Source organism: Protomyctophum parallelum (assembly GCF_964188405.1).
Source record: "Protomyctophum parallelum genome assembly, chromosome: 10".
Taxonomy (NCBI): Eukaryota; Metazoa; Chordata; class Actinopteri; order Myctophiformes; family Myctophidae; genus Protomyctophum; species Protomyctophum parallelum.
In genome coordinates, this window is record NC_139704.1 from 43143943 (window position 1) to 43171488 (window position 27546).

Sequence of the window (27546 nt, forward strand, 5' to 3'; positions counted from 1 at the left end):
TGTGTTTGAGCTGACAGGCTCGTTTAATCAGTCACCTTAATTCAAGTAGTTTTTTTTAATGATATATATTCTGTCATGTGGTCTACCTGCAAAGCCTTTGTGATCTACTGGTAGATGGCGATCTACCTTCTGGGCACCCCTGCTATAGAGCCTCTATGAGACTACAGTGCTCTGTCGGAGTGTCGGCCGACTATCAGAGATGGGCAGTATTTGAAATACTTTTTTTGTATTTTGTAATTTGTATTTCGCTGGGATGGAAGATGTATTTTGTATTTTGTATTTAGATACATTTTTTGACCCAGTATTTGTATTTTGTATCAAAATAAAATTTCAATGTATTTTGCCCATCAGAGATGGGCAGTATTTGAAATACATGTATTTGAAATACGTATTTGAAATACTTTTTTTGTATTTTGTAATTCGCTGGGATGGAAGATGTATTTTGTATTGTGTATTTAGATAAATTTTTTGACCCAGTATTTGTATTTTGTATCAAAATAAAATTTCAATGTATTTTGCCCATCTCTGACGACTATAGGCCTATATCACAGCATAAAATGAGGTTATACATCATATGATCTGTATTGTTAGTGTACACTACAGCATCTATCGCAGCATCTGAGAGATCCTGTTCTGTAGCCTAGAGAAGATCACAGCATCAATTTGTCATATCAGCTTTTGGTCCAAGAAACCAAATAGGGAGGAACCAGCTTCAGGCCCTAAATTGGCTTCCCGCGGCAAGACACAGGGTCAACTTGGCAGGACTGACCAAAGTGACCATGGTCCACAAGATTTGGAAAATGGAAAATAAATAAAAAGTTATTATGAACTGGTCACTCAATACACGTAGGCTACACCAGAGAGCCAGTGTTGCAGATGTGTCTCTTCTCAAATTTAAGGCTCAAACAGGGAAGGGTGCATTCGCGTACATTGGGACTACCCAATGGAAGAATAGGCTGGAGTTGTCAGTCAAGGTGACTTCCGATATACAACAAACATTCAAGGATTTAACAAGGCCTTGGCTATTGGACAAGGTTCCAAAGTACGAGCAGAGTTATAAGGATAACAAATATATATATCATATGTTATGAGATGTATTTAAATGGTGTGCGAATGGGTACTGCCACACTATCAAAAGAGCTGCGCACGTTTTCGGCTGCGGACAGCCGAAAAACCGGGTTTTTAGACAGCTGGTGAATGGAAAAAAAGCTCCACTTCCGCGGACGGCTTGCGGACGACTTGCGCTCTCCTCAGCGTCAATCGTCCGCGGAGGTGGAGCTTAATTCCCATCCACCAGCTGTCTAAAAAGAGCTGCGCACACACCGTAACAGCTTCTTCTGTCCGCAGCGCAAAACCGTTTTCCGCTTAGGTCTGGAAACCCTGTATGAGGACCACAATGGGAGATAAACTGGAATTTATCCATATAATTTATTTATATCAAATAACATGTGTTGAGACTTTTCAAATAAACTAATTGATCAGCATGAGGCTACAGTGATCTGTACACCAAACATCTGAGGCATCTATGAGGATATTACAGCATCTGAGGCTACATGTTGCAAACAGACGCATGCACGCATAGTCAATGTTGACCCTTTAATTACTTTCATGTCCACCTCTTCCAAAAGCCAACTTTCCAGAAATGACAAAAAACAGATTTTCCCACCAAAGGCAGTATATTTTTTCAGTTTCTATTTTCTGCACCAAATCAGTGTCAGCTTTTTGTCCGTTGGCCATTGGATGTTTGTGCATGTCAACGTTTAGTTTATAAACAACTGATGTATTGGTGAAAGGCAATATGCCCATGCCTTGCCTGCACCCAATTCCATCTGTTGAGATAAAAATGCTATCTAAATATCCCAATTGTTCCCACAAGAGGGCAGTGTAAGCTTTGCTGAGTGCTAGAGCAAATACAGTGATAGTGCAACGACTGTAGGCCAACTCCTTGAATTCTATCTTACATTTTACATATAATTAAGACGCTGTTTATTACACCAGTTATTACATTTCCCCATTCACTTTAATGGGAAGACCGAAGACTCCCATTCAAGTATTTATTTACTTGGAGATCGTAAAAGCTAAATTTACAAAACTTGGAGAGGTTCATAAACTAGATAGGTCTCCACCAGGGCAGGTCAGGGCCTGGCCTCCTGGTGGCGCTATAATAGGCCAATCTGAAAAGGGTGTTATTTCTTCTTATGCCTTGGATGGCAATTGGATGATTTCATCCGTTGGTGGCACTATAAAAGGCCAATGTGAAAAGGGTGGATATATTCAGTCTAGTATAGGAAAGTCCATGAAAGATTTCACATAAATTGCACACTGCGTTCATGATTTGAGGCTTTTTGTTCAAAACTGGCCAATCCTGCAAACTTTGAAGACCAATGTTAGCCAATTAGGATGGAATATAAAATATCGATGTGACTATAGAGATGGTGTGTAACGATTTGCGGGATCTTTGGACAGAATCTGGAGGAGTAAAAGTCGACCTCCTGGTGGCACTATAACAGGCCGTTTTGGAAAACTTTGGGCAGAGGTTCATCGTTGCCATCCAGGGAGTGTGTGCAACATTTGGCATCGACCGGGTTAACGGTGCCGGAGATTAGCTGGTAACAGACGGACGGACTCACACACACTCTCACATACACACACGGAGTGCAAAACATACTCTCACCCCATGCCTTCGGCCTGGTGGAGATAATTACGAAAATTAATTGCAAAAGAATTGCATCAGTCGGCTCAAAATTCATACAGTACATCAATACAAGCTATTAAATCTAATTAATTACTCACACTGTACATAATTGTGTTCATATATTCGAACGTTAAGGACTAGTGAGTCCAATTTCTATTCTATTTTTCTTGTGCTCCGGAGAGATTAAAAACTCATCAGTAAGACCCCTAAGCACATTCACAATGTGTTTATTATTTTCCAAGTCATCCACATAATAAATAAAGACAATTCAAACCAATTACACAAGACAGAAAAGGGGTGAAATAGCTTGGCTTTTTGTGTGGTACGGGGCTGACATGAAGCAGGCACTTTATTAATGGCTAGTTATTATTACTTAGCAGGACTACGGTTAGGATTTATTTTTTAAATTAAGTCCATTTAGCAGTAGCCTACTATTGGGGTAACCTTTATTTGGCAACACAGGTAAAGAACAATGCCAGGAAACATCTAAGAGCACACCAACATAATATATCTACAACACACACTCTTGCAACAGAAAGCCAATCCCTGGACATTGTTAAAATTGTAGCATGCAAGGGACAAGTATCTGAGCTAATCTTTGTTAAGTTAAACCCATAACCATTTAAAACATTTAAGTTGTTTGAGGACTTCATGTGTGCCTATTTGCCAAGCTTCTATTAGAGAATGGTGTGGATTGAAGGTAATGTAAGCGTCGAGTCGGCTGAAGAATTAAGCTGTAAAGTGTATGCACAGGCAAATGTCACGCCGGTTTCTTGTCAATGCATGGCTGTTGGATCGGGTTCCATTGTGTGTATGTATTCATATGTGGCTGGGGTTTTTCTTTTTAAGTGTGAATTGATTCTATACTAGAACTGCTACTTAAATGAATGCACATTATGGGATATATATATATATATATTGCACAAGTCATCTGCACAGTTTACTAAGAATTGTTGAATTTTGCCCGATTAAAGTACACATAAGGAGACATTAAATTAATTAAAATAAAAAAGCTGACGAAGTCAGTGGTACCGTTCCTCAATGTGTATGTCAGGGACAATGGAATAACACGCTGTACACCAAGTCATTGTGGCTGCATATATGGTCACAGAGACAGTTTCACATAAAGTCGGTTCTAAAACGCAAACCATGACCTAGCGGTGACTTTGAAATACAAGACATGAAACAGATTTAGTCTTAGACTAGATTTGGGATTTTGGAAATTTGCCTAAAATGCATCACACCAAGTCCAGAGTACTACAATTAAAATGACTGAGCGTATGAAAGCACCGCACAGATTTGGATATTAGTACAGCGATTAGAGAAGCGGTGAACATAGAGTCTTGAATTCAAGTACTCTTTTCAGTCATTAGGAAGTAGCTTGCACCCTTTAAAAGCTCCCTTATTTACTTGGCACAAAATGGTTCGTAAAAATACCGGGCCCCACAAATATTGTCGAGCAAATCTTTGTGCACTTAAGCCAGCTGGTTATGCAGGTTAAAATAAAGTTCTCTCATTGCATTTTAATAGCCACAAGCAAACTAACGTGTCATTACATTTTCCCCCTCTCGGACAACGTTGACTATGGGTAAATAAATAAAATACATTTTAATACAAGGGCAGGCAGGTGGAGAGGGGCTGGGTGAATAGCAGGTTGTCTTTGGCGCACACAACCAGTTAAGTTCAATGCCGGCCCCCGCTGTTTGGCTCACACTAACGGGATCTTGCAGAGAGAACATCTCGGATTAGTGTTCTAGTCTAGTCGTACACTCGGTCCGCCATCAGCTTTGGCTTGAAATCCAGTGCCAGTGCTTTCCTAACACATAGTGTTTTTCCTTGTGGTCTACGTAAGGTTCTACCTGTGCCATGCCAGTCCAGGCCAGGCCAGAGAGTATTTTAAACAATTCTAAGTAGAAATTACGTGAGGAAGGCGAGGGAACTACAAACTGCTGGTCAGACCTGGCTCACCGGCAGGTCGGCATCCTCCAGGTTCAGGGTCGTTTGCAGAGCACAAGGCTCATAGCTGCTGCGCCGGCGCCATGGTGACTCCAAGTCGGTGGCCGTGACGGGGGCGGCGGTGAACAACGGCGGCTCGCAGCTCACTTCGCCAGGCGTGTCTCCTGCAGAGACAGGCGCGCTGGGTTGTGACTGGGCCGTGGCAGCAGGCTCATGAAGTGCTCGCTGTCCCACGCCAGGCTGCGGGCATGTGCTGCCCGCGAGAGCAGGCCCCCGCTCTGGGTAACCGGGTGGCACGGCAGATATGGGCGAGCGAGGGGCGGGGGGCCCCGCTGGGCTGCGGTAAAATGTGGAAGGGGAGGAGCGGCCACCGTGTTCCTGAGGTGGAGGGAGTGAGAGGGATGGAAAAAGAGAAAAGGGAGACATTAGACAATGAGACAAAATAAAAATACATTATCTGTTAGACGAGCAGGTTTTGTTTATTTTTTCAAAGAGCGAGAGATAGTTACAGACTCAGTTTAGCACCAGAGCTGCAGTGTGGAGCCTGACGCAGCTGTAGTAGAGTTGAGTTTTCAAAGTAGTAGTAGGTAGTTTCAGTAGTAGATGCTGAAGAAAGGAGCCACGATAGACTGGTGGTGGTAGTTGTAGTAGTAGTAGTAATAGTAGCAGTAGTAGTAGTAGAAGTAGCAAAGTAGTAATAGTATTAACAGCAGCAGGAAGTAGATTATAGCTTGGTAGTGGCAGAGGATAGCAGAAGAAGAGAGAAGTGTCTTAGGAAGCGGTGGTCAGTTGTTTGCAGGCCTTGTTTTTTCACAGCTTGTCACTGTCAGATTTCACTCTCTGAAAGACAAGATGAGATGGGGGGGTGGGGGGCAGCAGAGATCGGAAATGCATAAAATTAAATAAAAGGGGAAAAAAGGGATTAGCCACTGAGCAGTTTGAGAGAGATGAGTGAGGACAACAAGGCATCAAGTTTGCTGCAAAACATGTAACAGGTAAGTGTGTGCTAGTAAGGGTTCTTCCAAATGTGTGGAAGAATGGCGCTGTGCTCAACAGGATTGACATGTCTGAACCCCCCAGATGTGGTTACAGTATTAGTTAAGTCAGTATTTCAAGACCGTTAAAACTTCACCATTTCTGCATTGCGGTTTTAGTGTTTTTAGTAAAGGAGAAGGGTAGAGGAGAGGAGCAGGGTTATTGTTTCGATGTGTGTGTGTGTGTGTGTGTGTGTGTGTGTGTGTGTGTGAGAGAGTGTGAGTGTGAGTGTGAGTGAGTGAGTGAGTGAGAAGTGAGAGAAGAGTCGACATACAGGCAGCGGACAGGAGGGAGGAGGAGAGACAAGCAGGATGTCACACATCTAAGACAGGTACACAGCTGCAGCAAACTGCAGAGATGGAAAGAACAGGGCCGTGAAGGAGGAATAAGAAACAAAGAAAGATAGAGAGAGTGAAAGACACAAACACCAAGTGATACAGAAAGTGAGAACTGGAAATAGGGAGAGGGAGGAGGGGGGTGTGTGCAACAGATTTCCACAGCCGGGGATGTCCAAGTAGCCAGTGCAGTGTCTGCCCGTTGTGCGCATGTTTGCCACTTGCATACCGTGCACGCCTGTGTGTGCGTGCGTGATCATATTACAGGCTCATATGTAGAACTGTCTTCTCAGTAATGGAAAGAGGGCTGAGGTGAAATAAGCTATGAGGAGCCGGTTGGAGCCAATGACTGCAGAAGGTCCTTCCAGTGGTTACATGACCGTTAGAAAGCTCTGTTCAGCAACTCACATCAGTGCACGGGCAATAATGTGCGTCGAAACGCTTTCATGCATTCGAGAGGCTCGAGGTGCGCTTAATTTCCCTTCGCCATGCTCCTTTTGGCATGTGAGGGAGAAGTCGAATCAAACGCACCTCACTGGTATATGAAATTATGCTTAACGGTGATATTAAAAGCGTAACCTGGCCCAGAGCTGGCTGTGAGGGCGCAGCATGGAATGGAGCAGGAACTGCACTTCATATCCAGAAGTGTAGAAAAGTGTGGAATTAAAAAGAGCTGTAGCGAAAAGGAGAAAGAGAACAGTGGGCAAGAGGAGCAGCGAGGAGAGGAGAGAGGGGTGAAGGAAGGGATTGTTGGGTTCTTTGCAGCCGTAGAGGGTTGCGTTTCTTTTCTTAGGAAAGGAGTGTTGGGACTGGGAAGGGATAAAGCGATCCAACCCACTCTCCCTGTGCTGTCTAAAACAAAACAAAACAAAACTTAACAAAAAAATAAAATATAAACGGCCAGCCAAGTGAGTGGAAACAAAGTATAAAAAAAATAATAATAATAATAATAAAGGGCGAGCTTTTTAGTTTTTTATAAAGGGCAAGGTTGGGAGTGGGGCTTTAGGACGTACGTGCTGCTGCACTCCCCGATTCGGGACGTATACCTCTGTATACAGGGGTTCGACAGCCGTCTGGTCTGCCGCATCTGCAACAACACAGTGCAAAGCTGGATTAGAGCAGAGGGGCCGTCCGCCCACAGGGAAGAGAATGACAGAAGAAAGGAAGGAAAGATAAAAAAAAGAATAAGACTGAGAGGGAAAGGGATGAGAAAAGAGTTGGGGGGGGGGGGGGGGGGGGGTGGGAGTGAGAAAAAATAAAAAAAGAGTCCAAGGTAAAGAAACACAGCAGTAAAGTAGTTACAGGTTACTACCTAACCATGGAGGACAACATACCCTCTGCAGTCAATACTGTGTATCTGGCTTTACCTGTGCCCTGCATTCTACATGAATGCTTAGCTTCCTGTGTGTGTATGCAGGTTGAGTGGCTCTGAACATTAGGAACCTGGGAAGGTTAGGACATAAGGCAGTAGTAGTTTGGGCTGCACCAACTTATCGCAGCACAGATGGAGAAACGACCACAAGCCGTTTCCCGAGGCTAGAAACCGAGACAACAGAAGAGAGTTGGTACCAAAAGGAAGGGGGGGGGAAAGGATGGAGGAGAGGGAACCGGAGCATGCAGTTGCTCCCCTAGTTAGACCCCCGATCATGGAGTGCAGACGCGGGTTGTTGAAGTCACACGGTTCAAGTTTTAAAACAAATCCACAAACAACGTGTGACGTCTAAAATCCCAGATTTGAGTCACAAATAGGATAATCTCATGTCAAGTTTATTTCTAAAGTTTTTTTTTTATGCGAGTTTGCAACAGAGTTGTGCTTCCTAGAACATCCTTTTGATCTGGACTAAACATACCACAAATGGAGCCACCTTTTGTCTGTTGCCATGTACAATGACTGCCATTGACATACGTATATTGTATAACATACTGTACATGTTTTATGAATTAACTCCTCACAAAAAGTTCAGAAACGTTATTTTGGTTGATTATTTCTCCCTTTCAATAACACTCATTTGTATTCCCGAGTAGTCAGCTTTAGAAAGAGGTGCAACTTTAAGGATGGTGCATTCGTGGAAGGAATGAGCAACACAGCGAACCATGCTGGCAGCAGTTGCCCAAACAATGCAATATTCTTCTGTTGATATACAATACCAATTGGTACTATTGAAGGGGAGAAATAATCGACAAAATAATTTGAGGAGACAGCAACTAGACGCACTGATCAAACAGATTTAAACAAGCAAATCGGGATCGACTCCCATGGGAAGCAGGGCAGACACAAAATTAGAGGCCATTTAAGCCAGTGTCATTTCATTACTTCATTTCATTTCATTCTACTCAAACTTTACCCATTCGTAAAAAGACTTGATAGAAGTGGACCAACACATATAGTAGGTCAGTCTTGGGTTTACTTTCGATTATGAAGATTTAATAAAACAAAAGTGAAAAAGACATGTTCTGTCTAACCCGAACCTGATCGTCAGAATTTAACAAATATCCAGATGAAAAAAGCTATCTTGGCAATGAATTGGTCTCAAAAAGTGTGTAATGTATTGACTTAAAAGTGAGCTAGTGGTGCAGGAGTTGTGCAGTTCTATAAAGCACTGGTCAGTGCAGTTTCTTTTTATTTTCTTTAATATTTGAAATTGCTTGGTTGCTTAAATGCCTGTTTAACACCTTATAAGTCTGTACTATAAAAATAAATTACTACATGGACTGGATAGTAGATAGTAGATTTTGGACATATCCTTCTGCATGTTGTACCTAGGCTGCTTGTAAGAACAAAATTGATTAACCTCTTCGTTGACCATGGTTACCTCAAGGGTCTATACTTGTCTTGGTCGTCTCCATTTTCCCCTCTACACGAATATCTTTGCCATCTACAAGCTCACAACATGTTGTGAATGGTTGGGAGTCCGTATATTTGCCATTTTCTTTTTTTTTATCCCACGATTTTGTAACCCAGTTTTTCTTTTTCACCAGTGCCAATTATCTAATGTAATCCTGGGCGCTACACTTCCTCTGCCAACCTGGGGGGCAGCGGACTGACCTCATGCCTCCTTCTATGCATGAGGAGTCCAAGCTGCTTCTTTTCACCTGACAGAGGGGAATTTCCCCGGCCGGACGTAGCGCGTGGAAGGGACACGTTATTCCGACCAGTTCCTTTCCCCTCCCCATTTGCCCCCTCCCCTATTTGCCATTTTCATGTAGTTAACAGATTATAATGAATGACTTATTCTTGCTGCCAATAAATATAACCGTGCCCGTCATGCAAGGCAACAATGACACCACTTCCTTTTTGGAGATTTATAGCCAGTCTAAAAAAACCCTATTCTTCCAGTCAAATATTTCACATCATTATCTGACTCACTGTCTTGCTGATTATGCTGAATACCCAAAATGGCAAGGGACCAACACCCAATTCAGACAGCATCCCCTATACATAATAACTGGTACCCTTATTTGGACTGACTAATTTGGTCCACAATTGTGTTCGAGAATAAGGTCATTTCAAGTCATTGCACCCGAGGTCATGCAGCGAGTCTCAGTGTAAAAAGATAGAAAGTCTGCACACAGCTCTGCTCCAGTGTTTAGTTTTTATTGCCAAAACACTGTCATTTTACAGGCAACAATGTTTTGGCCATTGTTGGTGAGGTGAGGCGATACAAGTCTCCCCTTATGCACGTGTGAGTCCAAGTCAAGTATAAGGAATTAGTCCAGGCTCCTGAATCAGTCTCAAGACTTTGTGAGTCGAGTCCATGTCTGTTATGCTTCTAGTGGACATGGGTATTGTAGTCTGTTATGCTTCTAGTGGACATTGTGGGTATTGTAGTGAAGTGCCAGACACATACCGTAGCAGCAGACCTGCCAGGGCCCCGCTGGGCCACGATAGCCCCCGACACAGCCTTGATCCAGCTGTGCATCTCCTCTGGACTGTCCGCCTGAGACACATGGGACAAAGAGATAGTTTGGGTGGGTGTTGAGTGAGTGAGACGGGACAAAAAGAAAAGAGAGAGAGAGCATTAAGGAAAAGAAGGGAGTATAAACAATATAGAGTTTAGCGTGAGCATCCCAGCACTGTGATGCCTAACAACATGCACGTTGCCTTCAGAATGGACATTCTACCTGTATATAGAAGGTCCTTGAAGTGGTGACCACTTCAAACAGGTTGTCCCTCATCATGATGTCACTACAACAACCGAGGGGGGGAAACAAAAACAAAATCCCATTACAACCATGTCAGAAAATACACCTGAGCTACACTTTAACAAGCAAAGACAAAGGCTAAATTTCTTCAGACAGTAAATCTTTGTGGAGAGTTTTTTTTTTCTCTTTCTTGTAAGATCAGGTGAATGCTGGGACTTGTTAGAACACCTCTGTTTGCACTCCTGGACTTTGTGCACTTCCTTGAGTGGGATCATTCGCAGCGGTTCCTTCTCCTGAAGACAAAAAGAGAAAACACAAATAATAGCATCGCAGTGCATATTTAAAGAGTCCATGAAGAAACTGACTGCATGAACAATGTGCTTTTATCAATAATGCGAGAATGCAAAAAAAAAAAGTAAGGAAAACTGATGAGAATGAGAAACGGGAGTCTGGCCTATTTCGCAACTGAAACATTTTTAATGACAATGTAATGAAAACAAATCACTCATGTGAAGTGAGGGGCACTCTTATCATATATCACATTCCGTGCTCAGCCAATCAAATAATCACAAAAGTCATCCCAGCCAATCACTTTTCTGCCCTCAATTTTATCTTCAATATGTACTTTCTCAGCCAATCAAATCGTTATGAGGTGATCAGCCAATCACAAGCGAATGTTTGTGTTCACACAGACCCACAAAGCTGGGCATAGGAGGGGCTAGTGCCCCTCATAAATAGGCAGCAACATCATTGACAACAATTTATTGACTTAAGGTACACATCACAGTACAGTGGTCCTGCTTAATTAGGGCTCACAAGATAACTTTAACTACTAACTACTCATCTGGTAATTAGAACTTCTAGCCAGTAGCACAGCTAGAGAGGACACTACAGAGTCGAAAGTTGATGGCCTTGCTAATAACCAGGCAGATGGTGTCGAATAAGGACTGGCCCAAATGCGGACAGGAGTAGAGCAGCTAGCTGTTGTGTGTGTGTGTGTGTGTGTGTGTGTGTGTTTGTGTGTGTCAGGACAAGCTAGGACATAAGAAGTGGAGGTTCCAAATTCCATGGTGTAGGGCTGTAACATGTTGGGACTTGCGAGAGTGTGTGTTTGTGCCGTTTCTCCTGGCTTAAGGCTGTGCGGGCGGAATCAAAGCCACTTGTTGCCACCATTGCACGCTGTTGTATTGAAGTCCTCCCAAAATCATGAAAAAAAGTGAATTACCAGATCTGATTTGAAATAACTCATTGCATTTTCTTCCAGCAGGAAATATCGCCTCTTCCAGTTCCTCATCTGGGGAGACAGAAACAAAATGTTAGTATTGACAATTTTGGCTGGCAAAGATGAAAATAGACATTGGATTTGTTGTAAGCAAAATGTATCTTAATTGACTTAGCATGATTGAAGGTTTCTAAAAATGTAGTACAATTTTCTCTTGCCGAGTATTTCGTAATGAGGAGGACACCAGCAAATCCCCCTTTCTAATTAATTTCTACTGGATTTCTTTCTTTGGCCAGCCCACAGGGGCTTTCCCCAACAGAGCCAGGGGCCTAATTTCATGGTGTTGGCCAAGCATAGCCACCCGAGTACAGTAGTAGTAGTATGACCATAGCTCGTTTCCAGAACAAGGTAAAAATGCAGTTTTATGTCTTATGAATGATCCTGAACAGAACTCACCACCGCTCCCTGCTTGACGCAGTAGCCAGATTTGATGACTGTCTGCTCCTGAGACGGTCTTCCCAGGAAGTAGGGCAGCTGGCTGTGGGAGCGGCGCAGGGCCTCGCGCTCTGTCCCCTCTGCACAGTCGCCCCCTTCATGCTGGAGGGGGAGTTGTGCCGTTAGACGCCAACATCAAGTTTGTACAAAATCGGCCCGGGAGGCTACGGTAGCGTGGTCCGGGCACCTCAGCCTACTCAGGAATTATGCCCCGCACGTTTATGCAATACCCATTTCTAAATGTACTTTGCTGTCAGAGTACCCATTATGTTACCCACTATACATCCCAACTAAATATGGAAATTCTGATGTCATCACAAACTGATGACATCCCCCGGACCAAACACACAGAGATTTGGTGCATTCTCCAATCAGACACATATACAAGTTTTTTTGGTTATCAGAAACCGTTGGTCTGACCATATTGCCACATGGCACTGCTTACCCCTGGGTCACCTGGGAGACAGTCGGTTGGACGGCGCCCAGACAGATTTTGTCAATAGATACCGGTAGGTATTTTTGCTCAGATCAGGTTTTTTGGGACAGATCCCGATCACCGGTATCTTTCCTCACGATCGGCCTATACCGATCTTGTGAGTACAGGGAGAATTTGAATATTCCAAAATGATTATGTCAAACCCCACGACAAAACCGTTCCTCCGTGTATGGGGAGGAAGGGGAGAATGTTTAGGCCTGTCACAAAGATGCAAAGCGACTATATAATCTGATTGACTACTTAATCAGATTATACTACTTAAATGATATAAAAGATCGATCAGAGCTACATTGGTGTAGTACAAAAATTATGGTAAATGCTCATGATAAGTTATGATATGGAACCAAGTCAAGCATTTATATTTTGAAATGTTTAATTATTTATTTTGTCAATGGATTCATGGTTTAATCTCTAGTGTACATGTATCCTATAGTTAATTTTGTTGACTGGTTGATGGCATGTGTACAGTATGTGCAGAAATGTATTCCATTTACCTGCGTCTGAGTAATGATTGGGACACCTCCTATGATCTCCGTCTTGTAGGAGACCTGTTTCTTGGGCCCTGCGACATCCAGCGAGGCTTTCTGGTTCTCTGCATTCTGCTGGCTGTCACATGTCTTTGGGACCTGTGGGGAAGAACACACACAGCAATTCAACCAAATATTCAGGCCCTTTCAAGGTTTCCCGTCATAGCACAGGTATGACGCAGAGATGAGACATTCAGTGTGTCTCAACTGGGTTCACATTCACACCATTCTGTCGCTGTACGGACTGAACTTGACGGGCCTGTTCATTTCACAATGCATCCAACCCTCTCTGGTAGTCATTTCCTCAGAGGCCTGCGTGGTAGGACGCATAGAGCACAGTGGAAATACTCCTCTTTCCCGCAAACCGGGGCAACATTCAACAACAATACAAGGCATCCTGTTAGTCATGCTCTGACTCACTATCTGATGGCTCGACGGTCCACTCACTCATTTGTGTATAATAGAAATTAAATAATGGCTGCTCCAAAAGCATTCAACCTAAGCTCAAACCACAAGAGAACAAAAGGAAAGTGTTTTGTGTGGATGAGAGTGTTAAGATGAGTCATGTTATTCTGCATGCATTTGTGCTTGTGCTGTGTGTATTGTGTGTGTGTGTGTGTGTGTGTGTGTGTGTGTGTGTAATAACGGAGAACTCGCCAGTTTACCAAGTCACCACGGCGAAGATTCTTCATCAATGTCTTCATCGTTATGCTAACATGCCGTCTTCATCAGTGTAGTATGTCAAACTCACAGATGTTATAGTTCATTTCCAAAGTGATCAAATTATTTTGTGCAATTAAATGGTCAGCTAGATGATAAAAAAGGTGAGTATGTGAATACCAATGATAAGTAGGCCTGCCATTTCAGTTTCTCTAGTGTTAACTCTAAACAACTATCCCCCCTCTCCCTCAATTCAATGCAATTTAAATTAAGGTGAAGTAAAAACTAAAATGCACTAAATCGCTACGAGTTGGTAAACTGGCAAGTTTTCCGGATACCTGTGTGTGTGTGTGTGTGTGTGTGTGTGTGTGTGTTCGTCTCTCTCTCACAGTGATCTTGGTTGCTTTGTTGAGTGCGTTGACCCAGTCTACCAGGTCCTGCTGGTCGTTGGCTTGCAGGAAGAACTTCCTCATCCCTGCATTGATGACTGTTGCATGACATGAGCACAAACAATAAGAGTAAGCGTCATCACCAGTGGAAGACAAAGTGCCGTAATGTAGAACAGCAGCATTTTATCCACGCCTTCACTCCTGTATCCATTTACTTTCCTGTATCCATTTACACTTGTCAGCAATGGTTCAGTCAATATAAGAAGATTATTACATTTTGACATGAAGATATTGTCCCATACCTAGCATTTTTGCACCTAGATTTGCCATGTTTCCAACAATACAACAATTTAGTGGAGATGTAGTGGTGATAACAAAGGACCCAATTCTCTGGAGGAGTTTTCATTTTTTCCTCTCCAATTTTTTTACCCCATTTTTCACCCGGTACCAGTTGCCTAAGCTGTTGCCTCTGACAACCTAGGCAGAGCCCCAAACTGAGCTCATGCTTCCTTCAATGCATGAGGACTCGGAGTGAGCAGGTTTCCCCGGTAGGATGTAGTGTGTGAAAGGAACACGTTATTTCAACCCTAGGGGAAACAGGGAGAATATGCAAACGCCTGACGAAGACCCGAATGGGTTGGAACGTTGTTTTTCTTCAATTTAATAAAACGTTTGGAGCTCAAGACCGGTGTGCAAACTTCATCTCCTCTCATAAGAATATGCAAACTCCACACAGAAAGTCCCTTTCGACCAACCCCACCTATGGTATATGACATACAGCGTCCCCGGCGGGAATTGAACCCGGGAACTTCTAGCTGTGAGGTGACTGTGCTACCGACTGCACCACCGTCAGTTCATCTTTTCTGATAAACGGAACCAAACTCGAGTGATGAGCTGCAGATTTGAGAGTTGGCCGACTATTACTGCATATGCGGGCTGTCTGACCATCCGCCTGGTGTAGCTAATAGGATGGGGCGTATTGAGATCACGGCTCCATTAACCATGGACAAGTGGAACTGGAAAGTGAGAGAGAAGCCTGGGAGCAAACTCTCTCTCTGCACTAATACTGCCCTCACTTACACTGGATGACCTAGCTGGAGGCAATATCAGCCCGCAGCTTACGACACTCACCCATTAACACCATAAGGGCAAAGACCGTTTAACCACTTTCAGCCTGGCGTGCCTGTTTTGGTAATGTCAATACAGGCCAAGTTCTTTTAATAATATAAAATAGGGTTTAAGTGATTAAGGATAATAGCACATAGCCTGTCTTTCCAGGGCACTATTACATACCAGTTGTGAAAGTTGGCCTGTGCACAGTGCACACATGCTCTCTCTCTCCCCCTCGCACACACACACCATTATCAATCACAAAGAAGTTTTTGGGTCAACCCCCGATTAGCTATGAATCAGTGATTTAGGCACTGAAAGCATCGCTTATGCCTCTCCTCCTCTCTCCAGTCTACATCCTTTCATCCATCCCCCTCTCTTGACCCATCGTCCAAACCCCAAAGTCCCTCTCTGTCTCTCTCCTCCACTGCACGAAGATAAATTACATTAAAGCTTGACTGGTAAGTCAGGGTGAAACGAGCTGCAAATAGCTCAAACTTTGTGACACAATGGAGATAATTCTTTCTAGTTCCCTCAGAGTGTGTGCGTGCATGCAACTCTGTCTGCACCAGCTCTTGGGACACATGCAAAGCCTCACTCTCTCATGCCCTCCTCGTTCTCTCCATCTCATTCAGAGAGGACCAATAAGGAAAATGTAACCGTTAGCCTACTAAGACTATAAAAGTTAGGCTCACCTCACACGTATAATACTGGGGGGGGGGGTAAACTGTACAGAGTAAAAGTAACTCCAGGTGATTAGCTGAAGTGCGGTGGAGGATTAAAAACATGTATTGCAAATGTAATGATGTACTTTGTTAAAGTTAAAAAAGGGACATATTACAAAAACATGTCTTACAATGCCTCTACATTCTGTAAACATCAAAAGTGGACAAGACAATGAAAATAGCCGATCTACAAGCTCACCGCGCTCCATGGTGCGAGCTTGAAGATCACCAGGCCGAAGGCATGGGGAGAGAGTATGTTTTGCACACCGTCCGTCCGTGTGTCCGTTACCAGCTATTATACAACAAGTCGTTTCGAGGAAGCAATCTGATTGGTTGAAACAGCCTTCTAGCCGTGGTTCAAACGAGCACCACTCCACACCTAATCAAAACAAAGAATTCAGCTGCTCTGTTTTCCCAGAGCGCAGCAAACTCAGTGGCTAGGCTAGCTAGTTTATTGGGACATTTGTGGTCGTAGTGAATACATCTGTCATTAAATAAATATGTTTTTTCAGCGATTTTCTTAGTTTTAAGGGTAACTGTTGTATAATTGCAATATTACACTCGAGGGTGTGGTTTAACGTGATTATTGCCACTTCAGTGATGCTTGCGGAACTCGACTACGTCTCGTTCCTGACGGCGTCACTGTTGTGCCAATAATCCCGTTAAACCACACCCACTCGTGTAATATTGCTTAAATCTCCGGCATCATTAATAGTATGGTTTAGTAGCAGGGAGGGTGAGCGAGTGACGCCACCACCGCTGCTGCCTCCTCCACCTCCATATTGTAAACATCGACATGTGCATGTCACCCACGGGAAAAGGAATAAAAAGAAAATGCCCTGAACGTTCTGGGTACCTATGAAGCACTGTTGCAGGACGCCCAACAGCAACGTTTCACCATGGCGTTATTATAGTATGGATGTTGTTGATATGAATACTTCTAGTCCTCTTCGGAAAAACGCCGACATAACACGGTCCTCAGTGGAGGATTGTTGATAGTAGGGGTTGGGACTTAGCGCAAGGTCTATTGGCTAACATTGTCTTTCAAAGTTTGCAGGATTGGCCCATTTTGAACAAAAAGCATGAACGCAGCATGCAATTTACGTGAAATCTTTCACACACTTTCCTACTAGGCTGAGGAATATATCCCACCCTTTTTACATTGGCCTGTTATAGCACCACCAACAGGTGGATTTTTGAAAAACACATTTTTGGAACAAAATGCCTCAAATCATCCAATTGCCATCAAAGGCTTAAGAACAAATGGCACCCTTTTCACATTGGCCATACCGCCACCAGGAGGCCACAACCTGACCTGGTGGAGACCTGTCTCCCAAGGGGCACTTAATCTAGTTCACAATATATTCTTATAAGTTTATGTCCCTTCCTTGAAATGCAATTAAAGTCACATGCTTGCAAAATAATAATAATACTCATACTTGTGTCCAACACTGGTGAACACAAACCTACAGCACAAAATATGTGTGCAGTTGCGTCAGGCACAGGTGAATCACAAAAACACTTGTTTGTCTTGGAAACATTATGCACATATCTGCATGCTGGCTGGCAAACATGTCCGTACACATTCATGATTCACAACCTGCCATTCAGAGAGTTTTATTTCGGTCAGATGACGTCCCATAATACTTTCCCTGAAAACGACCAGTACCATTCCTTCTAAGTCACTGCAGGGAGGTTGTAGCGATCAGTTTAACATGTGGCACGCAAGCCAAGGTTTAAAAATATCCTCTCCTACGTTTCTGAATTGGGTTCCGATTAGGATGTCTGCATCCTGTGGAAATCTCAACATGCGAGCCCACGCAAATTCACACATAGTCAGGGCAGTGCGCACACGCACTGGTTGCTGGTAAACAATAACAGGGGGGGTGAAGGTTTGTGCCTCAATAACCTCCCAATGCTATGGGTTGATGGCTCTTGTTTATGCAACATTCTCCGTTCCATTTGTCGAGACTGCAAAAGCACACAACACAGGGCTGGAGGTCACGTATGAATGACTTTAAGCTGGAGTTATACATTACTTAGTTGTGCATGGGTGTTGTACAGGGCTGTCAACCAATATTCTATATTCAAACCTATATTTGAATACGGAAAAAAAGAAAGAGAAAGAAACTAACAAACGAACCATTGAATGAGAAAATTAACGTTTGAAAAATAAATAATCTACCACTGGCCCCTAAACCTTGCACAGCAGCTGGCCTTGTGAGATCACAGAGCCATCCGTTTGCAGACACTTCAAGTTACATTCCCTTCCTTGTTCAGCGGCCGCAGACAGACAACAGACAACTTGGATCTATGTTTTATCATGGACACTTGGGTCCCGGGTCTGTTTATCATGACATTCTGGATGCGTTTTTAACTGTGTTTTAAATAAATAAAAAGCTTAACCATTATTGACAACCACCCATAAAGTCAGTGTTACCTAAACCTGATCAGCAGAGCGGTGAAAATGTGTGGAATGTCACTCTAGGCTGAAATTGAGGGGTGAGACAAGGACAGTGTGCATTCCTCCCAAAGGCTACAGTGACACACTGACATGCTCCGTGTTTTTGAACATTAATTGTGTGTGTTCTTACCGAAGCAGAACTCTGCCTTAGGCCTCTGCTTCGTGGCATCGCTGACCTACAAGGAAACGGGAGGAGACGTGTGCTCATCAGCCATAGAATACTTAAACACCACGGATGTCAAGTTTACAAACATCGCCTTCTAAAAGCTGCAGGAGCAGGGCTTACCTTTGAGATGTAGGTGAGCTTAAGGGAGCCGACGCAGTCCGTTCCGACGGGCAGGTTCTATGGGCACGAAAAGACTATTAAACCAAACTATTGCATGCCCATTAAATTTAAAAAGGAATCACAATTTGGCATTAAGAGCTTTTTCTCTGGAATGAAACACTTGAATTGTGTGGTGGAAGGGCAAAGGGAACGCTGAATAGCATTTTGTGGCTATGTACATACTGTATGTGTATGTGTATATACTCGCATAAATGCGACTGAATGAGTCTTTCCATAGCTCTGAACTAGATCTAAATTCAATGTGATTAAATTTTCAGATTTTTTTGTAGAGCTATAAAAAGAAGAGGACTGAATTATTCAATATATCGCCTGTCCTACATGATTTATGAACAAGTCATGTACTGTAGCAGAACACTGACAAATAAGTCATCTTTACTCTGAATAATGTGCTATACATATCCAAACAAAGGAGCGAGGCAGTTGATTGAATGTGTGTGCGTGACTGTGTGCGTGTGTGCGCGTGCGCGCGTGCGTGTGCGTGTGTGTGCGCGCGCGTTGCACCCTCACATCACGGTCTCAAGAGTAAACTTGTGTAACTGACTAGATATGTGCATAGGTTTGTAAACTACCCAGAACACTTTGGATCAAAGTATTTAACTTTTCCAGAAGCGCTTACTATCCTGATTGTCAATGAGGCAGCTCACTTTATCAAATAACGGCTATTAACTAGAACATGCTCGCCAGAGTCCCATTTCTGTCAAATTTCAAACAAATTATTGCTGGTTACTTAATGACTTTTCTCCCTCCTTTGCTGGTGGGCCAGCATGCATGAGGCTACTCTTTACCGATTGCAGACAGCCAAGCCACCAGACCGCTAAGCTAACTTTAGCCCTCTGTCGTTACCTGTGTGGTGCCCACCCAGGTCACTGGCAAGTAAGCCAACATCAGCCAGTGTGTAATTACCTGAAAAAGATCACTTTTTAACAGCTAAGCTACCCATTAGCCCCTGCTGTTACCCTGCAGAGACTTTGTGCAGATTGCTAAGGGCTAAGCTAACACCAGCCATGCTGCTGTCTTACCTGTGGGTTGTCCATGAACCAGACAAGGCTGCCCTGCTGAGTGTCCAGGATGAAGTAGCGCCGCAGGAACTTGCCACTGCTCTCATTCTCCTCGATGTCCAGGAAGCCACAGATGCGGTTCTGTCGATCCACGTAAGGCATCTCGACACCGGGACATTCCCTGGCCCGCTGGGGCCGGGACTGGAGAGGATCCGGGTGAGGGGGGTGGGAGCAGTGGTGATGGCGATTGGGAAGTGGATGGCAGCAGGGATCGGGACAAAATCCTGGAGGGAAAGAGAGAAGAAAGTGGAGAGGGGTGTGGGTGTGAGGAGAGCGCGAGGAAATGAGGAGTTTCAGTGTTCGTTGTGGCGAGCTCTGCCAGCTTCCTCCCACCCTCTTTCTCTACCCCTCTCTGGTCTCTCTGCCACCTGGAGCTCACCACAGCACGGCTTGGCAGGCGATCATGTGACACAAACCACAACCCCGCCTTTAGCCCTTTATATCGCCTACTCTGTCTGCAGCTCTTCTGTCTTCTCCCCCTCTCTCTAACATCGCCTCTACCCTCCCTCCCTTTTTTGTTCTCCTCTCTCTTACTGTCTGCTATCTCCTCCCTCTTTCCGCTCACTCTCATCCTATTTGGCGAGCCTCTGGCCAGCCCCCACCATCCCCCTCCCTCCTCCACAGCTGAGAGCAACTTGAGCGTGGCCTAGAATTAATATATCACACACACACACACACACACACACACACACACACACACACACACACACACACACACACACACACACACACACAGAGGAGATGGCTGGCAGGGACTGGGCAATATTTAACCTGCTGAGAAGCGACAATACACACACACCTTACAGAGCAGTTACTCACTGGAAATCCATATAATAGTAAATGATTAATGTGTGTGTATAGGTTGTGTGTGAGAATCTCTCTCAATGTGAAACCAGCGTGGGTGCAACATTGTTGTGAGCATACCGTTACATCAGCCCTGTTTCAGCGGTTGTCATTTTGAAGTCAGTCTAAAAAGAAATTACACTTTGGAAAAAGAAAGATAAAGACTCTCTTTTTCTCCAGGACATTATCAGCCTTGTGTGGGAGGGAAGGGGGCAAAGCCGGGACAAAAGGCCTGCTTGTTGTGGATCGACTCAGGCCTGAGAGTCACTGTAGGCCTGTATCTTCCCAAGTCGTCCCATAATATGAGATACAAATGAGCACATACACATTTATATGCACACGGGTATTCAAAGAAGCAGCAACAGTATAAAAGTTGACTTTGTGACCAGTCCGCTAAACAAACAATTATACGAGTCTGAGAGGTGGCTTGGTAGCATTTGGTCATTTTGTACCAGAGTTCCTTATATGGTGTTCCTTTGCTGATGCACAACCAAATCTAGACGCCTAGACCCTAGAGCTACACAGAAGCCTAGACAGTAAAAATCCTGTTAATGAGTGTACAAAAATGTAACTAAATGCATGGACCAATCATCCAATTGCACTACACTCTCACTCTGGATGAAATAACACTGAGAATATTATTGTGCAGGGTTTCAAGGTAGTAAGGCCAATTTATTTTATAGCCATCTTTTCACCACAGTCTTGTGTAAAAATAATAGACAGGCTAACGCAATGACATGTCGCATCAAGTCCTGCGCCCAACAAATGTCTACTCAAACCCTTTGATTTAGCAGATGCTATTGCAGCTATTCCATGACAGACAAGATTGTGTGTGTGCAGAAGAGAGGGAATGGAATGAACAGCCTGATGTTCCAATGCTACGAGAGTAGCAGAAGACAGTTGGACAGACTGTGAGAGCACTGCAGCAGGTTAAAGGTCAGGCTGAAGAGAAGGTCAGAGGGCATGTAGCGGTCAGAGGGCATGTAGCGCTCACTGACTAGGAGCTGTCTTCCTATTCCTAACTCAAACACAGCTCCAAAAACTCTCACTCTTTCCAGATTGAAGGAAGGCTTTGTCCACCATCACACAACGACCCTTTGGTCACACAGAGCAGAGCAGGTCATAAACAGTACAAAAGGGGTGGTGGTGTGGGAGGGCAGGACAACACCACAGTGGATGGATGCTCATGTTTCTTCATTTATGGACCTGTGTCTGTCTGTCAACAGCAGAGACCAATGTGACCTCTGTAAACAGATAAAATACTCTATGACACTGTACTAGTATTAGATTTGCTTCCTTAGATGAGCACTTAAAGTCCATTCCACTCACATATATGTCATTGCCAAGCGCCCAAGCCACATTTTTTTGGTTCACTCTACATCCTGGTATGTGCAAGATTTACAACAAATGCATGACTTTTTAATTCACTTGAGAACAAACAAGTGAGCAAATCTGAGCGAGCCATTAGTCGATCGAGTGCCCACGCTGAGCAGCCGATAGCCTCGCCCTCACGCATCGCCAAACGTGCCATCCAATTTGGCAAGCTGTGGTGGACACGGGACAGAATAGGGTATCACATGAAGCAAAATGAGTGCTCCCTCCATGCATTACCTGCTCCCTGCCGGCACGTGTCTCTCAGCCGGGTTTTGGCTTGGCAATGGGATACACAGATTTCACTCATATCCAGCTTCATCTGCTACCACCACCACCACACATGAATATGGCAATTTTACTGTCTGGACTACAATTTCAATTTATCTAGTTACACTCATTATTAACCAGGCAGCCAAACTTCCAAATGATGGTTGGTGTCAGCAGCCCCTTGAAAAAGTGATGGCAGTGTTAGCTTACCAGCCAGAAGTATTTGGCTGGTTTATACTGGTGTTAACTTTCCACCAGGGCTCGAGATTAACGGCGTCCCGACGTCCCGGGGACTGTAAAATATCTATTTGGGAGTTTGGGACGTAAATGTATCTCATTCGGGACGGTTTCGGGACGAGAGGAGTTTTTACACTGAAAATGCGCATTTCGTGTGCAGCGATGAGCAGCATGAGAATTTGCCGTGCCGTCAGAGTCAGACAGTTGACAACAGCAACAACAACGCACACACTATACATTCACCCAACGGAATCATAGGAATTATATTGCTTTTGCCCGTGGATGGGACATTTAGATTGAAAAACTATCGGTTGGAAGCGTGCATAAAACCATGGTTGTGTGCCACAGAAAGGTTCCATATGGACATGGGTACTACACCAACGTTTAACGTTAGCTTCCATGCTAGGCTTGCTAGCTGGCATCGGGAGGCATACTATCATCCGACAGAGCAAGGAGCAATGCTCCGAGGTGCGCTGCGGGTCGGGAGAGGGTTGCGGTTAGGTTTAGGTGTCTGCCCCGGGGGAGGAGGTAGGTTGTCGTTCGGACCAATGCTCCGTCGGATGAAAGTACTGCACTCGCTGGCATCGACATTAAATAAGTATATATCCTCTGAAGCAACAGATGTTTTCTAATGCTCAGATTGTTCTGGAATTGCTGCCCCAACACTGTGGAATGCACACCCCAAAACGCTCTCATTCCACAGTTTTTATTGATTGTATTTATTATTATTATTATTTATTGATCCTTCGTCTTAGTATTCCCCCTAATAAAGTTGTTTTTCCTAATAAAGTTGTTTTTATTTGTTTTCTCATGCCAACCATGTAATAGACATTTGAGTATTCATATACCTGCATTGCTGCACGTTATCTGTTGGTCTTGATCAAGTAGCCTACACCAAAGTTTTATAAGCTACTGTAGTCACTATTCATTGATTCACTGGTAGGCTACACCAAAATAACAAAATCCATTTGAAAATAAATATCACTGTTCTCAGGTCGAATATTGATATGCGATTAAAATATGATTAATTAATTACAAAGCCTCTGATTAATTCGATTAACATTTTTAACCAAGCCCTATTTTTCATCTGGGAGCATTTTGACTAAATCAGTGTATCTACAGAAGAAACATGAAGCCAAACAAATAATGTACTGCATGTATTCAATACAGTACATTATTTGTTTGGCTAAATTGTATTTCTATTACAATAGGAATACAGTTATTCATTTCACAATTTGAGTGGTGCTTTTTTGTACTTTTTTTTCCCCGGGACGGTATACATTTACTTCGGGACGGTTCAAATTGTATTTTGGGACGGTTCCGGGACGGTGGTGAAAAAAGTTAGTCTGGAGCCCTGCTTTCCACACTGGAGCCAAGCGAGGGAGGGACAAAATAGTGTGAAAGGAGGAAGAGAGTACAAATCATCTACAAGATAATCTACAACAGAAAGTTGTAGATGGCTAGCGAAGTAAAGAAGAACCTAATTATTCTTAGCTCACTACTTGTACGACACCTGAATATCCTTCAGGATCAATAAAGGTATACATTTACATATATCTATTCTACGTCCGAGCATAGACATAGTAAGGCCCCGCCTGCCTCCGATTGGCCGACCGACACTGCCCGTCTTGCCTGTCCTCCGAGATGCAAGGCTACTCCGTGGTGGGAAATAATACAAGTACAAGAGAATGGCAACACGCGACAGTAACTTGTAACTTTAATTTTTGTAGAAGAGGCAAACTAACATTGTTTGTGCCGTTTGCTTTGATTGAATAATTGATTGAACATGTATGTAAATCTAAGTGTTAGTGTTGATTATCGTGTATCAATCTAATTATAGTAAACCAATACTATTACACTAAAAAAGATAGAGATCAAGGGAAAAGAGACCTTTTTACAGTACAATAATGTTTAAGTTTACAAATGTATACAAATAAACAGGCCAACGGAATAAACAATATTAGTTTGCCTCTTCCACAAAAATAAAAGTTACTGTTGCGCGTGCCAAGCTGTCATTCTCATACTTTTTTTAAATGTATTTATTTCCCACCACGGAGTAACCTCGCGGCAGACTATCCAGCATGTATCTTCCACCTTGGAGGAAACTCTGGTAAGGCCGGCTGTGTCGGTTGGCCAATCAGAGGCAGGCGGGGCTATGCTCGGACGTAGAAATGATATACGCATACATACAGTAGGTTACCATCGCAGTGATGCAAAATAGCCTACATCCTGTGATTCACTAAATTACTGTACAGTGTTTCCTGCAGGAAAAGGCCTTGGCATGGTGCTGGGCGTGGGGGGACCTTCTGGCGCGCGGCCTATGGCCGCGCGGCAAAAAAATTGATTAATTAATTAATTTAATTAATAAATTAAGATTGATTTGTATTATTGCTCTTGTATTGCTATTGGAGACACTGCAGGGGCACTGGGGAGACACTGGGGGACACTGGGGAGGCACTGGGGAGACATGGGGAGGCACTGGGGGGACACTGGGGAGACACTGGGGGGACACTGGGCAGGCACTGGGGAGACATGGGGAGGCACTGGCCAGGCACTGGGGAGGCACTGGGGAGACATGGGGAGACATGGGGAGGCACTGGGGAGGCACTGGGGAGGCATGGGGAGGCACTGGGGAGGCACTGGGGAGGCACTGGGCAGACACTGGGGAGGCACTGGGCAGGCACTGGGGAGGCACTGGGGAGGCACTGGGGAGACACTGGGGAGAAACTGCAGCCACTGGGGAGACATTGGGGAGGCAGTGGGGAGGCACTCAGGGGGACACTGGGGAGCCACTGGGGAGGCACTGGGGAGGTACTGGACATTTCATATCACACACACTATGATTCACTATCCCCCCAAAAAAAAGAAAGAAAAAAAAAATATATATATTATTCTTTTTGGAAGCTTGGCATGGCGCAATTTATTTCAAGCATGGCGCAGCGCCATGCAAACAACATTGTGCAGGAAACCCTGCTGTATCAGTACAGTACTCCAACATTGTTGAAGTACGACTCATAAAATGTCCCTGGAGAGCTGGGACCCATTACATTGAATATGTATTTACATTACTGGTTACTAGTATCTAAGTTTTGAAATAGCCAACACGAAAGTCCACATTGTGTCTACTTTATTCATCACCATATTCCTTCCTCCGTGTCTTATGCCTACATTAAGCAAAAGAAAGAATAAGTCTGCACACCGCTTTGAAAGCTCCCCAAAAACTTTATTTACCAAGACGGGGGAGAAAAAACACACAACGTTTCGGCCTCTGTGGCCTTCGTCAGGTCTATTGGGAGGCCAAAACGTTGTGTTTTTTCCCCCGCCTTGGTAAACAAACGTTTTTTGGGAGCTTTCAAAACGGTGTGCAGACTTATTCTTTCTTTTGCAGTTTTATCCTTTTGTTCGAGCACCTGTTGAATTAGCCTGGGATGTGCGTGCACCTCCTGACCACTTATGCCTACATTACCAAACAGACAGAACAGACAACGTGACGTCACCAGGCAGGCCGCCCCTAGGTAAGCGAGTTTACTGTGAGGGAGGCCCTCATAGTGACAAGCCCTGTCATGCTGCTCCTGGCATGGAATCTCTCCCCTTCACTCCCTCAACCAACACAAACACATTTGTTCTTCTAGCGACCAAATCTGACTAAGCTAACCTCTGACTTAAAGTCTGTTTAACTTATTTATCAATGCACATCTATGTCATGCCAAAGCTACCACATTACACATACAAACAGATTTGTGACAAATAAGAAAGGCACTAGGTTAAACCTCAACCTGGCACAGGAAAATTCTCAGTGTTAACGTCATAACTGAAAATGTACAAATGTAAAGAAATTGAACTATAACTATTACTACTATCTGATTCTGTGAGCTCAATAATTAATTCAAACAGCCGCATATCTGTCCAGACCAGAAAGGATCAACTCCAGCCTGGAGAGCAGGCAGGACTTCTTCAGGTCTGTCAGTTCAAGACGCTTCTGGACAATTTCTGGCTCATAGATGTGCAAACCAGCCAGGCCTGTAGGTTTAGGGGTGTTCTGCAGTGTGTAGACATACTACAGTGACAGTCACGTTTCACAATGAGGCCTGATACTGTCTTGTAAGGCAGCACCATGGTACAGTAGGTTTATTACACAGTAAGAAATCCCTACGAATTAAGACACGACAATTTGCTCCCAAAGTCGACACTAATACTATTTATAATGTTATAAATTCAAACTTCCAAATGACCCACTGGATAACTTGGCTAACGTTAGTATTTTCCAGTAGACTACCGTAGTTAGTAACGTTAATATCAGGGCAACACGAAAGATTATCAAACGACACACACAACACTGTTAGCAGCATCAAATAGCTTTACTTCAGCCATTGTACAGAACCATTTGGTCGTTCATCGGACTAAATTGGTACTGTACGAGGGTTAGCTTTAGCTTAAACACCTAGCTTACGCTATAGCCTGCACTCCACGTTTACCAGCTCTACTTAATGTTCCTACCAAAGAAATGAAAGCTCAATAACAATGGACTTTTCAGTCAGAAATTCTGAATATATCTAATGTCTAACGTTGTGCTTGTTGCACTGTAGTGAACGTTACAAACATGGCCACCTGGTTAGCATTAAGCTAACCTGCCTGTGTGCATCTGCCTGGTAGACAAGTTTTGTCCTAGCTACAAACCAAAGCTATCTACTAGCTCGTCGATCGTTGACAAAGTGAGTTGTTATTTTGACCATTGAATGTATGCTAATGCCTCAAACAGAACGAGATCATTTATGTATGCGTTTCCAACCAACTTACCCCGTTGTCTTCTCGATCGATGGTTTGGTTTGTGTTGCTGAGTCTCCCTGTGCCTCAGCCTCAGCCCATCTCCACTCCCGATCCACTATATATTATCTGAGTGTGAGACTGTGAGTGGCAGACACAGTGCCAGTGCCTCTCTCTGACTCTCTCTATCTCGATTTTCAATTCAAAGGAGCTTTATTGGCATGATCATAAAACATACGTTTGTGGTTTGTATACAAAGCAAAAGTGGAACAAAACAATCAAGATAAAACAATGCATGTACAAATACAGGGCTTGACATTTAGGCAGGCTTGTCTGGGACAAGTAATAAATCTTGCCACAGTGGCCAGGTGCTCCTAATTAATTATTGGGTGGGTGCACATGCAG

At 43.9% G+C, this 27546-nt stretch overlaps 1 protein-coding gene across 5 annotated transcripts; it reads right to left on the reverse strand.

Annotated features, from left to right (window-relative positions):
- Positions 1 to 2906: 2906 nt before the first annotated feature.
- On the reverse strand, positions 2907 to 27295 carry LOC310865977 (pleckstrin homology domain-containing family A member 1-like). Of its 5 annotated transcripts, XM_083775214.1 has the most exons (14): positions 27175 to 27295; positions 19618 to 19880; positions 18539 to 18595; positions 18383 to 18428; positions 13954 to 14051; positions 12872 to 13003; positions 11843 to 11983; positions 11390 to 11458; positions 10393 to 10457; positions 10144 to 10207; positions 9870 to 9959; positions 7035 to 7108; positions 5961 to 6035; positions 4660 to 5029 (listed from the first exon to the last, which is right to left on the reverse strand). In XM_083775214.1, exons 2-14 carry the CDS (start codon positions 19756 to 19758, stop codon positions 4795 to 4797), a joined length of 1287 nt encoding a protein of 428 aa, XP_083631340.1. In that variant the 5' UTR covers positions 19759 to 19880; positions 27175 to 27295; the 3' UTR covers positions 4660 to 4794. The 5 variants fall into 5 exon arrangements, with proteins under 5 accessions (XP_083631342.1, XP_083631340.1, XP_083631343.1 ...); XM_083775217.1 differs by lacking the exon at positions 5961 to 6035; XM_083775215.1 differs by lacking the exon at positions 27175 to 27295 and having other exon boundaries at positions 19618 to 20132.
- Between the last annotated feature and the right edge of the window lie 251 nt (positions 27296 to 27546).